The sequence below is a fragment of the Macrobrachium rosenbergii genome, chromosome 57 (genome assembly GCF_040412425.1).
Source record: "Macrobrachium rosenbergii isolate ZJJX-2024 chromosome 57, ASM4041242v1, whole genome shotgun sequence".
In the NCBI taxonomy this organism is placed as follows: Eukaryota; Metazoa; Arthropoda; class Malacostraca; order Decapoda; family Palaemonidae; genus Macrobrachium; species Macrobrachium rosenbergii.
Genome location: NC_089797.1, coordinates 15640395 through 15657894, shown reverse-complemented (window position 1 = coordinate 15657894; position 17500 = coordinate 15640395). Strand labels below are relative to the sequence as shown.

The 17500-nt window shown below is 34.6% G+C and overlaps 1 protein-coding gene across 3 annotated transcripts in view; it reads left to right on the top strand.

Annotated features, from left to right (window-relative positions):
• LOC136837027 (Kv channel-interacting protein 1-like) overlaps positions 1–17500 on the top strand; it is a 923431-nt gene that overhangs the window by 289958 nt on the left and 615973 nt on the right. The window contains exon 1 of one of the 3 annotated variants that reach the window (XM_067101570.1): positions 627–1326. The exons of 1 other annotated variant lie outside the window; for it this stretch is intronic. In XM_067101570.1, the coding sequence (XP_066957671.1) occupies positions 917–1326 (410 nt within the window). In that variant the 5' untranslated portion in view covers positions 627–916. Of the gene's footprint in view, positions 1–626; positions 1327–17500 lie in introns of those variants that run through there. One more of the 3 variants, XM_067101569.1, reaches the window with a different exon arrangement.

The following is a 17500-nucleotide window of genomic DNA, read 5'->3' as shown; positions in this document are numbered from 1 at the left end:
ATGTATGTATTTATGTATGTATGCATGTATATATATTTATATATATATTGTTTGTGCGTGTGTATGTATGTTTTGGTCCAATGCTTCCCTTAGTAATGATAGAACTTTCGAATCCCAGGATGAAGAAATTAGCACTTTTATCCAAACTTACCGTGATTCTGTTGACCTAAGCTATTAATTACTGTAGGTACCTGTTTGTTATTTGAGTATAGTGTATTGCAGTTCTAGATTGGATAAACATGACACTAGCAGTCTCATTCCAGAATAGGAAATGAGACAGGCTCAGTCGTTTTGGGAAGTCTACAATAGGCCTTTTCTTGGTCCATCACGTAGTCCCCATTTAATAGGTCAGTTATGGTTGATAGATTTCTCGAATAGTTTTTTTTAAAGTTTTCAATCCTTTTGGAATACTTAACTAATTTTTTTATACCTGAATTTGATGAGATATATATATATATATATATATATATATATATATATATATATATATATATATATATATATATATATATATATATATTTATTTATTTATTTATATTATATATATATATATATATATATATATATATATATATATATATATATATATATATATATATATATATATATGTGTGTGTGTGTGTGTGTGTGTGTGTGTGTATCTGTTTCTCTGTCATAAGAATATTTCTTACAGTGGTGAAATTCCGAAAGTACTCAGTGATGCCTTAGGGACAAAAAAAAAAAAAAAAAAAATCCTCTCCACAAGTGTGTGTCGCCTTTCTGACATTATTTTCTGAATTGAAGGATGGCATATACTTGACTGTTTCCCACCCATTGCTGCTGACGTTACCTAGTTTAAAAAGAAAAATCTGTTTTCCGAATAATTTACCTCGAAATTGCTGGTAAGCAATCGCCTGCTCAGTAACTTGGCAGTGGAATGTCCTCCATTTCCTGGCATTCCAACGCCGCGGGCGAAGGGTCAGGAAGCAGCATGAGCTCCTGCAACAGTCGCAGCAGCAGGAAGAACCTGGTGGGCTCTTCCACCGAGAGCTCTGAGCCCTCGACACCCACCTTGAGGGCCGTGAGTTTTCTCAACCAATCGGAGGACAGCTCAGAACCTTCGACGCCCACCAATCGGGTCGTGAGCTTCATGCAGGGGTTGACAGAACGTCGGCCCTCCAACAGAAGCATGACTCACATTCGGAGGGAATCCTTAGCGCAGGCCTTCGAAAATTCCATCCTGAGGAGGACGAGCCAGTACAGAAGGAGGTCGTCCCTCAAGACCGAACCTTCGCTCTTGGACGAGTGCTCTCGATGCTTTCCTTGTACCGTGGCTTCTGGATACAGGTAAGTTTTTCAAAGGGTTCATATAAATGTGTTTTTCTATTATTTGTCAATCTGCCAGTGGCCATAGACTTCCGACATATATTAAAAAGAATAAATTAATATACATGGAACTCGTTATATATCTCGGCAATTGGCGTTTATATAAAACTTACGTAATATAATTAGGATTAGGCACCCAAAACTGTTTTAAGAACAGAAACTGTATTATTGATCGCTGGATAATCACGTGATGTTCTTTATAGTTCCAAGCTTCATGAATATGTAAACATTTTAAAACAAGGGATTATAATTATGTCCTTGCCGCATTTTATATTTGTCATTGAACAGTAATATTGTATATCCAGAAACGAAACGTGTACGTAATGACCACGAAAACTTAAGACGGATACTTTACATTTGCTTTTGTTAAATTATAAAAGGTCAAAATGTGATAACACTTGCTAAATTCATACATGAATTTATAGCCCCTGGATGTCGTTTTTTTTATTTATGAGTAAATTTTTAAATATGTTAAATGGTTTATTATGGCAATGTTGTAAAGGAATGTTTGCTCCTAGAATAGGTTCATTTTGTTATTTATTAGCCGAAGTACTTCATGTTTCAAAATTTTTTTTATATTTTTAAAGATACTTCTCTCTCTCTCTCTCTCTCTCTCTCTCTCTCTCTCTCTCTCTCTCTCTCTCTCTCTCTCTCTCTCTCTCTCTCTCTCTCTCAACTGAGTGACAAGATGATAAATCCATAAAAACTGTACAGCTTTTGGGGCAAATTCTCAACCCCACTTTGCAAACATATATATTGGTTAACATGGTATGAAATGAAAATGTATTAGAGATTGATGAATAAATTTAATTTCATACAATTTTATTCATGAGTACTTAGCTTTGCTGTTCCAAGTGTACATAAGGCCTTGAGGAAGAGGGACCTTTTTTCAATATCGTGGTCAGTTGGTAACCTCGTAAGCCTTTTAGTTCTTTGCTTAGGGTATTAAAAATTCATGAAGTCCTAAGTTGGAATTTTAATATATTAAAAACATAAGAAAGTGACTTTTTCTGGGGTCTCACCCCTTATATTAAAGATAAAAGACGAAAGATTTTGCAATGCTTACAATATCTAACCCTTTTCACCCCTGTAACGTCTAGATATTTTGAAACAGCAAACAGAAATTTCTTTTGACAACGTAATTACATGACTCAAGAGGTATTTGTAAGATTGACCTTTTGTAAAATTTGCGATACCGTCACCGTTAAGATGGAAAAGAAAAGTCCGCATTTTCTGCTGTTCGTGATTTTGAGTAACATTTTATTTAAAAAAATAATAAAATCTTAGTCATGCAAGAAATAAATAAGGATAATCACCGTACATTGATTGGGTAGAAGTCAAAGCGGTTATCGATTTTCACGTTATTTCTTTTTCTTCCTATAAAATATATCTGCAATTTATACACACACACACACACACACACACACACATATATATATATATATATTTATATATATATATATATATATATATATATATATATATATATATATATATAGAGAGAGAGAGAGAGAGAGAGAGAGAGAGAGAGACTTCAAAATCTGATCTCTTGTCCAGTCCGATTAATTTTGCGGTAAAGGCCGCTTCGTAATTAAAATGTTTTATTGCTTCCTATTTGTGAGCTAAAATTATCTGCAATTAATTTTTCTATTTTCTTTTCTTCTCGACGTTTGTATGAACTTTTCGATAAAGAATGTATTCATTTTTCATCTTGGTGTATTTTTCATTGTCTTTTGATGGCGTCTTATGAATTACACCAAAAGGAGCCTACTCCTTAAATAAAAACCTTTATAAGAGAGAGTCATTACCCTTAATATAAAACAAGGGTATTATGGTCCGCCAATGAGGTTCATAGTCTATAATATCAGGTCTTTATATAGGTTTCCTTTTCCTTTTGATCACAGTTCCTTTCTAATTATTCCTTTGATGTTTTGAGGGGGCATATGCTCCCGACGAAGGCCTCTGGTATTACAGAATATGCAAAATTTTTCCCCTCTCTATCTGTCTATCTATCTATCTATCTATCTATCTATCTATCTATCTATCTATCTATCTATGTAATCATTAAAGAAAAGAGAGTTATAAATGGAGATAAATAGACAATTTGACAGCCTGAGAGAAAATGAGCAGTTTAGGAGCTACAGAGATTAAAATGGGCACCAAACTTAGCCTCTCTCTCTCTCTCTCTCTCTCTCTCTCTCTCTCTCTCTCTCTCTCTGTCTCTATGTATGTATGTATTCATTGAATAAAAAATAGATATAAATGGAAATAAGTAGATCTCTTGAAAGACTGACAGAAAATAGACTGTTTAAGGGCTATCAAGATTAAAATGGGAACCAAACTTAACCCGTTGCTATCATTGCTTAGCAATATAGTCAGTCATAAATCGGTCATTTACAACTCCATTTTGTAATAAATATATACACATTCTTTTGAAGAATATAAAGTGTCCTTGCTGAAAATCTCGTTCAAGGTAAAACGTGATGTCTGCCTGTTTGTCTTCACACACACACACACACACACACACACACACACACACACACACACACACACACATATATATATATATATATATATATATATATATTATATATAAATTATATAAAATATATGCCTATTACGTATGTGTATATATATATATATATATATATATATATATATATATATATATACACACATACATACACACAGATAAAAGGAGAGAGAGAGAGTGTGTGTGTGTGTGTGTGTGTGTGTGTGTGTACTAGGTACAAAGACATGCCCGCTCTTTTGATGAAATCTACTAGGTTTACCAATTTGAATCTATAAGGTCTATAAGTGGTGTTTACTACATAAGTAACTGCACGTATTATAAATTTACTTTAATAAAACGCCAATTCAAGAGGTTATTTGTTTTCTTTGTTGCATCTCAAAGACGTGAAAGTATACGAAAACGTCATTATAGTGATGGGTGTATTTTTTCTTCTCTCTTCAGCCGTGGCATTTACTGCGTGTTGTATAAAATTACTAAATTAAGTAAGGAGTGTAATAGTTATTTTGACAATTGGGAAGGATTGCTTAATAGAGATCAAATAAATTTTTTGCTTTGTAATTTAGATAAAAAGAAAAACAAATAAAAGATGCGCCGAAGTTTCTTCGGCGCGATCGAGTTTTCTGTACAGCGTATAATGCTGTATGATTGAAACTTTAAGCCACGGCGCGGTGGTGGCCTGTGTTGTTGGCACCTATAGCAGTGCAGACGCACGATAATGACTAACTTTAACCCTAAATAAAATAAAAAAAACTAGTGAGGCTAGAGGGCTGTAATTTGGTATGTTTGATGATTGGAGGGTGGATGATCAACATACCAATATGCAGCCCTCTAGCCTCAGTAGTTTTTAAGCTCTGAGGGCGAACAGAAAAAAATGCGGACGGACGGACAGACAACTAGCCATCTCAGTAGTTTTCTTTTAAAGAAAACTAAAATACCCACTGTGGATCTTGCGGTGGTAAAGACATCCAACCGCGCTGATGTTCCATAACATCTCTCATAATTTTATCTTGAAAAAGTCTAAGGCTTGCCATGATAAATTATATTTGTCAGTAGCAAAATTATATACTTCAAGCTTCAAAATAGTATGGATTTACTGTAGTATGCACTTCACTTTTGCGCAGGCATAAAACACTAAGTATTGAAGTGCTGACTTCTTGTCTTGAGAGAGAGAGAGAGAGAGAGACTATTCCATGTTCGTAATTTACATTTTGACGCTGTATTGCATACTCACGCATGTGTGTTTCTCTCTTTGTTTATCATTTTTTTCGTCTCTCTCATTCTCACGGCTTAGGTCAGGCGAGGTATACTGGATTTTTTTTTAGAACACTCCCGTCTCGTAACTCCTCACCATATTCGGGGATTGAACGCTGGTTATTCAACTTGTTAGTTTTAGGCGCAACCATTTACGCTACGAAGGAGAGGGAGAGAGAAAAGCTTTTTGAGTATAGCATGTGTGCTACTAACAATAATTATGTTTTGCCTAAAGAGTTGCGAGAAACCTTCATAATGTTTACTTAGATACAGTTTCATGAATTTTGTTTAAAAAATAGTTTCTCATGAGATTTTTCTTCAGCAGACGCTCCATTTCCTACGAAAAAATACTATTAGATAGGCCATTGGTGTCTGTCATTAATGAATTATTGCCACTGGTGTTTATTCTTATCTTAGATCTTTAGGCAGCGGAAGAGAATCCTCCCGCTGTTCCATATAATAATAATAATAATAATAATAATAATAATAATAATAATAATAATAATAATAATCTTTATTGCAGATCAGGGCCATATACATGGATTATACAAATACAATACAATACACACATTCTAGACACATAAGATAACATGATAAAAATGATAATCGGCAGTATCCACACAGTTGCTAAAGAAGTAGAAAAAATAGAATTCATAATAAGAGGATCTCGTGTGGTGGCGCTTTTGTCTTACATTTTAAGCAGCTCGGATTCGGTCACCAGGATTATTCTAGGCGAGTGGCTCGGAGAAATGTGTAACAAACTCTTGTAAAAACTTACTCGTCATGAACCCACGTCACCTTCCTGCAGAGAGCGAAGGAAGGTCCAAAAGACCGCGTGAAAGTGAGAGAGTGTGAGTGTATGTACTTAGGTTGCGAAGACATGGCCACTCTGCTGATGTAATCTGCCAGGTTTAGCGATACGAATGTATAAGGTCGTTATGTGGCCTTTACAACATAAGTAAACTGAACGTAATATCCGTTACTTAAACAAAATGCCAGTTCAAGACATCAGTTCTCCTTTGACACACGAAAAGACAAGAATATATGAAAAATGCTTTTTGTAAATCATGGGTGCTTCCCTTTGTTAAATTCCTCATTTGAGGTAAAATAAGCATAGAAATATTTCACGGGAATTTAAATTACTTAGTCCATTGTTAACTTATCTACATTTCTAGGATGGGTGTATTTTCATCTTCCTTCTTCTATGGTGCCATTTACTGAATAGTATAGTTACTAAAGTAAAAGCGTGTAATTTAGATAACAATGAAAAAACACCCGCTGGAGGTCTTGAGGTAGTAAAGACATCCATCCGGTCTAACTGCGCCTTAACCTTTCTCATACGTTTATCTGGAAAATTTAAGGTGTGCCTTGATTATTCATACTTGCCAGTAGCAAAGCTTTATGCTTCATCATAACGGGACTTTACTGTAGTATGCGCTTCACTTTTATGCAGGCATGATGTACCTTATCTCAAGTAATGAAAGTGCTTACTTTTTATCATAAATGAGAGAGAGAGAGAGAGAGAGAGAGAGAGAGAGAGGTTTTTTGTATAATCACGTCTGAATTTTCCTCTCCTGGATTTTTTGAGAACATGTCCATGTCGTTTCTTCTCAAGTTTTCTGGGGATAGAACGCTGGTTGTTCGGTTTCTTAGTTGCAGGCGTAACCATTTACACTACGAAAGGGAGTGAAAGAGAAAGGCTTATTGAATATATAATGTGGGCTATTAACAATAGTTATGTGCCTAAAGCGTGAAGTGAATTTTTCAGAATGTGTGTTTAGATCCTTTCTCAAGGAATCTGTTTTAATAAAAAAAAGTTTCTCGTAAGATTTTTTTTCAGACACTGCATTTCCTCACTCTCTCTCTCTCAAAGAAAAAAAATGTTAGATAAACCATTGGTGTTTGCCAGAAATGAATTGTTGTAAGCATTTATTCTTATCTTAAATCCTTCCTCAACTTAAGAAAATCCTCCTGCTATTCCATATGCAAGAGGATCTCGTGTGGTGTCGGTATCTTGCTATTTTTAAGCAACTCGGACTCGGTGACCAAGATTATTCTGGGCGAATGGTCTGGAGGCATGTTCATCAAACTGTGGTACAAACTTATCCATCATTCACCCACGTCGCCTGTCTACAGAGAGCGAAGAAAGGGTCGTCTTTTGATGACTCTTTCTTCGCGTGAAAGCGAATGTTGGACCTCATCATGTCATTCACGAATCACGAGTGAGTAAATGTGAGGAAGAGATGAATGAAGCGGTACATAAAAGGGCCTGGCTTCCAGCAAATATAAGAGTTGAATGCAGTTTTTGATGCTTCTTGGAAGCTAGGAGTCTTCATTCTTTTTCCTTTTTATTCTGTTTGCCTTTATTTTTGTAATGAGTTTCTTCTTGGGCAAAAGAGGCAGATCTTGAACAACATATCATTGCATAGGTTTTTCCTTTTTCTAAATTCTATTTCAAACTCGCAAAACACCCCGAACATCAGTATAAGGAAAGCGTCAGAATGTGAGCACAGTTATAATGGAACAGTTTGGTCATCACTAAAAGGAACTGGTTCATTCTTGCGTAGAAGAATGTCCTATTGAAGGGCACCAGACAGAAATTAAGAAACTTTAGCTTTCCGAAAGGGGCTCAGTGTACTGGTAAAGAATGTGGAAGCTTTCCTGAATACTGGATGCTATTTTCAGTATCAGTGTACATCAGGTAAAGTTAAACCTAAAAGTAAAATGGAAATGCTCGTAAAAAGCGTGAATGAAGTAAAACATGGATTTATGTTGCGTATGATAATGTAATAAATTGAAAACATGAAAAGCCTGTTACGACAACTGCAGAATCTTCTCTGCAAATGCATTTTCAATGGGAAAGAAGAGAAACTGATGAAAAAATGTATATTTACAATAATTTATAGCCGCGAAAGTGCTCGCTCGCGCACACACACACACACACACACACACACACACACACACACGATTTACTCCTAATTTGAGTATTTACCGGTGGGCTCCTTCCGTCTGTTAAGTTACGTCGCTGACGTGAAATTACATATTGTATAGTTATCCTCACTGGATACTTCTTACAATCACTTATTAACGACAAATTGTGATTTCTGTCGCAATTTTTACACATTAAGTTATATTTACACTGGAGAGTTTTACGATTATTTAAGAAGTACATGTAATCATCGTTGTTATATCTTTTGTTACATTCCAGAGCTTCAGTATCCACACCGGTGGTTTTTTCATTTACTAATCAAATAAAGCAGTCATTTATGTTACGCTTCTGTCATATCCATTTGGGGCTTCTGGTACAGGGTTTGTTATATCGTTGAGGTCGTGTGGGTATTGTGTCTGGTCCCCATTAGCGGCGCGTATGATTACTAAGTAACAGTGAGTGGTCATTTCTGGTAGACGTTATTTCATATCCTTAGAGAGCTTCTGTATATTTCGTGAATATCCCACTGGTGGTGCTTACGATTACTAATCAACTACAAGTATTCATTATTTTTTGTTAGATCTGTCATATCTGCAGAGCGAGTCCATTACTCGATTTAATTAATATGACTTAAGCAAACGGTAGGCTGCCAATAAAATGGAAGACGGGTTTAGCAGAAGCAATTATGAAATGAGCCGTGCAAGACAGAAACAACTGGTGGAGGCTCATTAAAAAACAGCATACTTAAATGGTGTTCAATTTGAGAAAGCATGATTAAAAAAGCATAAGCCAATGAACGCTCTAGAAAAAAGATATGGGGCTCCATATGTTATAGCTACATCAAGATTGATCCTCTTCTGATGATAATATACTCATCTGCAAATATTCATTTAGGGGAAGATAAAAGTGAAAACATTATCTGAGACACACACATACATACACTCACATTCACAAACGAAAGATTTCCGTTAGTGATTGGAGGTATTTTTTCACTGTCTTTTTGTTTTTTCCAATTTTCAACCAAATTACAGAAGGGTTGGGATCACGTCCTTCTCCTCTAATAATGAGTTTAATCCATTTTCTTTAAAGGCAATTGATGGGGACACTCACTCCGGCCTCTCAATGCCTCACCGTCATTATCTCTAGATTCAAGGGGTGACGTTAAGATACTGTTTCTTAACCCTACATCAATAAATGTCACCATGACAGCACAGCCACATCTGAGGGCACTATATATCGTCTTCGGTATGTAATGAGTTCTGGCACGTCTGCCTTATAAATGACCTAAAAATTAACACATGATTTAATTTATATTTACTACTTTGAAATTGTTCTTGGAAAATATGATCTCAGTATTAAAATTCCGAAATCTAATGAAATACATAAAAATCATTGAGGGTGGTTGAAAGTGTACGTAATTTTTGTTTTCGTTCGACCCAGATAAATCACATGAGCACCATTAATATGACACTTTGACAGTTGGCATTAAGCAGTCTGCTTATGACAACACTTAATTAATGAACGCTGAGTGATTTATTTTTGTAAAGGAAAACGGTCTTAGTTTATTTTAGTAAAATTTAACATAGATTGTTCATAAAACATTGAATACACAAGATTAAGTTGTATATTTGAAAGCCTTGATGTAAAATGTAATGGTTTTAAGATCCGCAAATTTTATATATAAAATTCATAAAGAGAGAGAGAGAGAGAGAGAGACTGAAGATGAATATTCACACCTTAATCATACTCGAGTTATTCCTCTTGGTCTTGGCTGCCCTATCTCTCTCCTCACACACACACACATACACGTACATAGACGCACACAGGCATATGATTTCAAAAACAGAAATCGCCCCGTATGCGTGCAGTCGTTCTATTAGCCCATGATATGCTAATCGTTAAAGTTGAATAAACATCATATAGTTTTGTAATCGTTTAAAAATTATTAGTTCTTGTGTCAGCTGTTGAACGTTTTGTTGTTCATAATTGAGGTATTGTTGTCTCCCGTATAGTTCCCACCGAGAAGAAGCACTTTGTGTCTTTAGATTATATGTGAGGTAGTAGTTAATAATTATTGAACTATTCCCCCAGGCTGCAAAACTCAATATCTTTACCGGGATCAAATACAAATGCCGACTATTTGTTTGCAAGCCAAATAAACCTGTAATAGAGGAGTGTAATCAGCATAATACCCAAGTGTCTGGCATACCTTCCTATCTGTAAGCCTCTTTCAGGTGCAATATAAGTAAGCAGAAAGAAACGCCCTTCAGTTCCTTTAAGAATACGTTTTTAAATAGCTGTTTACAGGGAAGTTGTTAAGTCAATGCCCTAATTAGAAATTATTCAGAAAATGCAATTAACTGTTCTGTAGATTTGCTTTGAAATTTTCTTCTTATTTCATACAGAATGAACACATAAATTTTATGTACTTGTGATATTTTTATATTTTATTTATGTTGTCTCATTTTTGCTTACGTTTTTAATTGTTTTTCTTCCGTCCCAACGTGGTAAACGATGAAGCAGGAAACTACGAACCCAAAGTGGAAGGCAGTTTTGACTGTCATAGCATATTAATTCTCCTTTGGTCTTTAGTAATATCGTACTGGCCATGCTGTTTGATTCATAATTCTCAGTGTGCTTGGCATCCACTGCGCTGATGTACTTTCTAACGTTAACTGTACATGGGAATAATTTATGCCCAAAGGGAATCATCTATGATTGGTGCATCTGACCCAACTAGGCTTCGAGCCTGTGCCTTCTGGTTTTGACAGAGAGGAAACGGAATTATTCATTCACCTAGAATCCTGGCCAGGGCAGATGCACTGATTTCAATATATATTTACTGCATAACAAGAAAGTTATTCGGAGCACCGCATATTAATGTTACTTGCGAAAAGGGTTAATTACATAGGCCCATTGTATATCTTTAAATGTTTAGTCGTAAGTGTTAATGAGCTATGGAAATTTTATCGGAGAAACGTTATTCCATTTTGATTATGTACTACACAAAAAGTATATTATAGCATAGCTGACTTAACTCCGAGTTTTATCGTGTAAGGGAGAGATACAATGTTTGGAAATGACGTAAATCTGTTATTTTTATCCGCAAAATTACTATAGAAACACCGTTTGGTGTAAACGAAAATCGTCCTACTGATACTGACTTTGTCTTCCAAATGTAATTCTGTTTATCAGCAGCTAATGAATATCTCGTAACAGGAGATTGTTTTCTAGGCACACCCGCTCCTCGCTAAATCACAAAGCTTAAATCCTGTAAGGAAATCTTTCATTCACGCCCAAGCGCCCTGGAGTTGGAACATTCTCCCTTCAAAATCTCCGACCAGTACTGGGCCCTTGTTTAATTCTGGGCATTGGTATCGTGTAACACTAAAAGCTTCGTGTCCTTTTTGCTTCCATTTTCCTGTTGAGCCAATTATGACCCGAAATGGCTTCCGGTCGCCACGTCGCTGGTGAGCTGTCCACCGGGATAGAAACGGGAGCATTGCGTAATGTAATTAGTATTTGGTGAGCTTTAGTGGCGAAAGCGATGTTATATAGTCTAGGGCGTAGAGCGTTCCGCTTAAAACAATATTGCGTTTGAATTTAATTCAATTAGTTTTGGGTGTTACATTTCGATACAAATCTCCCGGGACATTCGTAATTTCTACTTTCATTTTAGTTGTTATGCTTATATTTATTGTAAATTCACAGTAATAGCAAAAGTAGTATTGATAGTAAATGACATTCAAGCGCGAGGTGTACTATGTCCTGCTTATAATAAATAAAAAAACTTTCTCATTAGTACCAGGAGACATTTAATTTCATTTATGCAATTATATTCAGCTGAAGCCACTTCCATAAACTTTTGTAAAGATGCATACTAAACAAGGGGAGTTTTGTAATTTATTAAGGAAATACTAAATGTTTTATACATACATTTTATATCTGTCTCTATATATAAAAATGGATGTATGTACGTATGTATGTGTGTGTGTATGTTCCAGGATAACTCTGAAACGCTTTGAGCAATTTCAACCAAACTTGCTATACATATGACTTACTATCTAGAAAAGAATACTGTGGGGGTAAGACATCACTAAACCAAAGGGCGTGGGGGATAGAAGGGCTTCCCTGAAAAGGGCTGGTTCTTCCCGTAGACTTAGTAATGTGGGAGTAAGACATCACTGGCACCATTAGGGGTGGGGTGTGGGTGGAAAAGGGGTCATGTAAAAATAACCGTAAATGACAGATATTAGTGTCTAATCCATAGTTTTCGAGGTCGCTGAGATGAATGGTGATGCTCTCTCGAGAGAAAATAGAAAATAGAAAGGAGAGAGAGTAAAGGAGAGAGAGAGAGAGAGAGAGAGAGAGAGAGAGTTTATTGGTTGTCATTCAGAGTTTTCCCCGCCAGGCGTGGTTGGTCAGCTAGCATACATATAACGACAAAATTTATTATAATGAAAAAATAGAAAACCATAAAATTATTGTTTTGTTCTTAATAGATTTATAAGCATGTGTGATACCGCTCTTTCGATATGCTGTTAAAATAGAGGAAAAATATTCTCTGAAGCTAGGTTATTTGCAATTAAAGTAAAACCAACATAAGATCAAGTTAAGCTTTATGCAGATGTGTTATGAACAATAGTAGATAATTCGAAAGCATTGCTTTCAGGGGAGGGGAGATGTTAAGACCATGGTATTGAGGCTTATTGCAAAGCACAGAAATGCATTAAGTCTCTGTTGGCCTCAGTTTTCAGGAGTTTTATCTTGGCCACAACTAAAGTGAGGAATAATTTGCCCATCGCAGTTGTTGTATATTCCGTTCTCCATATATTTAGGCGAGGAACAAATTCATTCCTGCTGTCTGCTGATGTCTTCTGAATTTCAGGTGTATCGGTTTTATTTTGTATGCCCTCATATTTATTTGTTTATCACCTTTTCCTTTAACTTGTCTCTCTTTGCAGGATGATATACCTTTGGAGAACTCTTGAGTTTATAGTAGTTTGACTCTGTCCTTAAGGGTTTTCAGCTAGAGATATAAAGAAAGAAAAGAAATTTAGTTGAATGTAGTCTGTCATGATTGAGTAATTGATTTATGGTTACTAAAACTGGCGTCACAACATCTAGGTTATTGATGCCGTAATAAAATAAAAGCTTACTTTTAAATAAAAAAAAAATAATAAAGGCGTTGGTCTGTCATGACCAGGATGTAGAAGGGTAAGGGGGCGAACAACCCCATCCCCAAATACTTGATGATAGCAGATGGGTAACACTCTCTATATCCAATAATGAGGGAAAACTTGCTCTTGAATGGATCTCTCTATCAATTCGAGGAAGAGGAGGAGGAGGTTAATAACCTTTTCAGCAGACATTTTGTTATCCAAACAGGAGATGGAATTAACCAAGGATGCTGTTATAATGAACATGAAATAATGGTAAAAAGATTATTAAAAAATAAAGGCTACGTGGTATTCAAAATATCATCATCCGGTAGAAGTTAGAGCAGGCACAACTGATTATGTCTCTTAATTAGTATAATTCATTAACATAATTATGGATGTGAAACGTGCAGAATTAATAAGGTCAAGTAAACTCTATTCATATCGTCACTACACGTGTATGTGTGGTGATGAATTGTGCAAAGTTGAGACACAAACGATAGTAGAGTTTTATCTTTTAAGATTTTTAAAAAAAAAAATTACATGATGTTTTCATAAAAAAAACTTGAAGTATATAATTTCGGAGTTGAAAGAGAGTCCAGAGGCCATAGATTTTTGACCAACCTGGAATGAGCATGATGTTTACGGAATTGCGGGAATGATCTGTATCTCTTCCATGGAATTATTATTATTTTTCCTTTGATTTCGTTATCATAACATTTTATCTTTACATTAGTACCTACCTGAAATGCGAGTTCATTTTTCTGATTTGACACTTGGGAAATACCATTTTCTCTATTGCCTACTGTTTACAGAAATAAAAAGAAAATTCTGATTAAACTACACAGAACTAAGTCAATGGTTGCAAGCTAACATTGACAGTAGGTTTCTGCTCTGTCAGATTCATTTCTTCAGACGTATTTGTAAAATGCTGACGGTTTATGTGGAACGAAATTTCCTTTTGATTGTTCAAACCACAAATTCGATAAACCTGAAGACGGAGGATATTGTGTAATGGAGATTTTCAAGTTGTTAATTCCTGTCAATCACTGAAGATTTTTCAGTGTTTGCTAATGATTGATTAAGACATGTTTTTATCAGCCTTCTGGTTGTCTTATATAAACAACGCAGTGAAAGTGAATTAGATAGAGATCACAATTCATAAAAACACAGACATCCACGCGCACACAAACATTTATATATATATATATATATATATATATATATATATATATATATATATATATATATATATATATATATATATATATATATATATATATATATATATATATATATATATATATATATATACACGTATATATGTATATATGCATTTATATATATATATACATACATACATACATACATACATACATACATACATACATACATACATACATACATACATACATACATACAGTGATCCTGTAATATAAGGATAAAACACTTCATGTTCATATAAAAAAGACGAGTGGAGAACAGAAAACGGTTATATTTCGGTTAGCATCGTTACTCATTTTTAAAATTAATTGTTTGAATTATAAAGGTCTCTGTTCTCCCGCGGTGTTATTTTCCATGGGTGCTTAAATGTCTTACGTTACATATTCTCTAACATTTTACATTCCATACATATGTCATCTCAAGGATTCTTTGCTTTCTCGAGGCCCTGTAGACAGTAGCATTTTAATGAGCCATAAGTGTCCACTTAATAACCATGACTTAATTAACCTCAAACCTAATGAGGTCTTTGAAGTGAATTAGGCCAGAGGTTATTAAGCTGTGGCGTAATAGTGACAGGCGTTTGTTTGTTATAAGCCTTGTGTTGTATTACATATTATGATTATTATTTCCATATTAGGCTTTGGAAGTAATTCAGTATTGATAAAGGGGTAAATATATCCACTTAAGGAGACATTTCCAAGTGTATTTAATGAGAGCTTACCAATATGCTTGGATCGATTTCCATTGTAATCCTTTTTAGAAAAAACTAGACCAAGAAATTAACAACGTTTCTCTCTCGCTCTCACTCTCTCTTTATGTATATATACATACGCACACACATCTATATATATGTATGTATGTATATGTATAAATATATAACTATTATTTATATATATATATATATATATATATATATATATATATATATATATATATATATATATATATATATATATATATATGTTACGTTTGTTCCTCTCTAGTGTCGAATCTAGAATTTAGGGATTCGAGGAAAGTACGTCCAGTATTTTCAATATGCGTCCCTTCTCTTGACTACAGAAGGTACTGTCATTTCTTGTTTTTAGAAACTGTTTTAGGATGAGGTTGCTAGCCCCATGCATATTTCCATCATGGTTGTAAATTACTACGACCGAGTAATTACTGAATACAGTATGGTCAGTGACACAACTCTCTGAAAGGTACGTTGTACTGTAGAGAATACATCATCAACATCTCTGAGCGGTTTGTGACTGTGCCACATAGTTTTGCAGGTATATATTCACGTCTTAGAGCATATATACAGCTTCTGAAATACTTTGGGACGCATGCGTAGTCTTTATAGCAACGGAATGTTAGGGAAGATGCTTCTTCACAAAAAGCAAATGCATCAAAGGTATTTCGTGGATGGAGCTCCTTTCCAGAAATTCTTTGGAGAAAATAACATCAAAAGACCATTGATGCAGAGCTCTTCCGCATGACTGCCTTCTGTAGTTGGACTTTGCTTAATTTCCAAAAGAAGGAATCATGACGTTTGGATATATTTTCTTTTCTATATGACATGCTATATGACCATCTTAAGTCATCTTGAGCAGATTCTGCGACATCAGTTCGTCTTTGGCAGGAGATCGTAGGATTCCATTTAACGCCAACAATAGCAGATCTACTTTTTGATTAAAGTGGAAAAAAAAATATTGCGTTTATTTATGACTGTTTATACAAGCGGCATACTAGACCTGTTAGCTTTGTTGCCTGCAATTAGGAAGACCAATTTTTATTGTAGAGTCCTTTTCAGGAAAAAAAAGGGAAGAAAAAAAAGCAGTAAGGATGAGATCCATTTGTTTTTATACATGGTAAATGTTTAGTTTATTTATGTCACAGAGCACACTGAAAGAGATAATCATACACTTGGCATTTCCATACCATTTATAAAAATGAAAATGAATGTAAAAATAGTTGAACACAACCACCCTCACCGGCCCTGCGTCGTAGCTAGAATAACCTCTTAACTTGTAAATCGCTAGAATATTTTTGAATAACCTGTGGATTGAAGGTATACAGTGAAAATGTATTCAAAGTGTTTAGAGAAATATAGAAGTGAAGAGGTCATGTTATCTTTTATATATATGACCTCTTCACTGTTCATTTCCTCAAACATTTTGCAAACTGAAGAGGTCGTGTACATATATATATATATATATATATATATATATATATATATATATATATATATATATATATATATATATATATATATATATATATATATATATATATATATATATATATATATAGAGAGAGAGAGAGAGAGAGAGAGAGAGAGAGAGAGAGAGAGAGAGAGAGAGAGAGACTGCTGATTGCTCGGCCAAGTATTTATGGAAATGACATAATTTCATTTGGCATTTTATAAATTTCTCCCTGCATTTAACAAACTACAAACCTTTTCAAAAATAGAATCCCACCCCCGAATATGACGAATGATTTAGTTTTTTGTAAAACTGGACAGAGAATTTTAAGGTTAGCCAGTAGTATTCAAGTTTGTGATTTGCACTAAAATGTATATAAATTCCCCCTGCCGTCTATGAAACTACCAGCGTCAGGCTATATGGAAAATTTCAGTTCACTACACAGGGAAAATATCTTAGGCCTATATATGAAGGGCACTTTTAGCTTATATCCGCTTACAGAGGATCAATAACCGAATTCTGTATTAAATTGGATATTCCTTATTACTTAAAGTAGGTGTTACGATTGGTGGATAAAGAAAATAGATAAAATAAGTAAAAAAATAAATGAATAAGAGTTTAGACACCCATTTTCACGATTTATTGAAGGATATTAAATGAGACTTGTTTACGCCTTTAATGATCTATATCTTTAAAATATTTAAGATGTGTACAGATTCCTCATTACTTGAAGTAGGTGTTATGATTGGTGGATAGCAAAAAAAAAAACTAACTAGAATAAGTAAATAGATAAATAAATAAGACTTTGGACACCCATACTCACAGTGTATTGAAGGTTATTGCATAAGACTTGTTT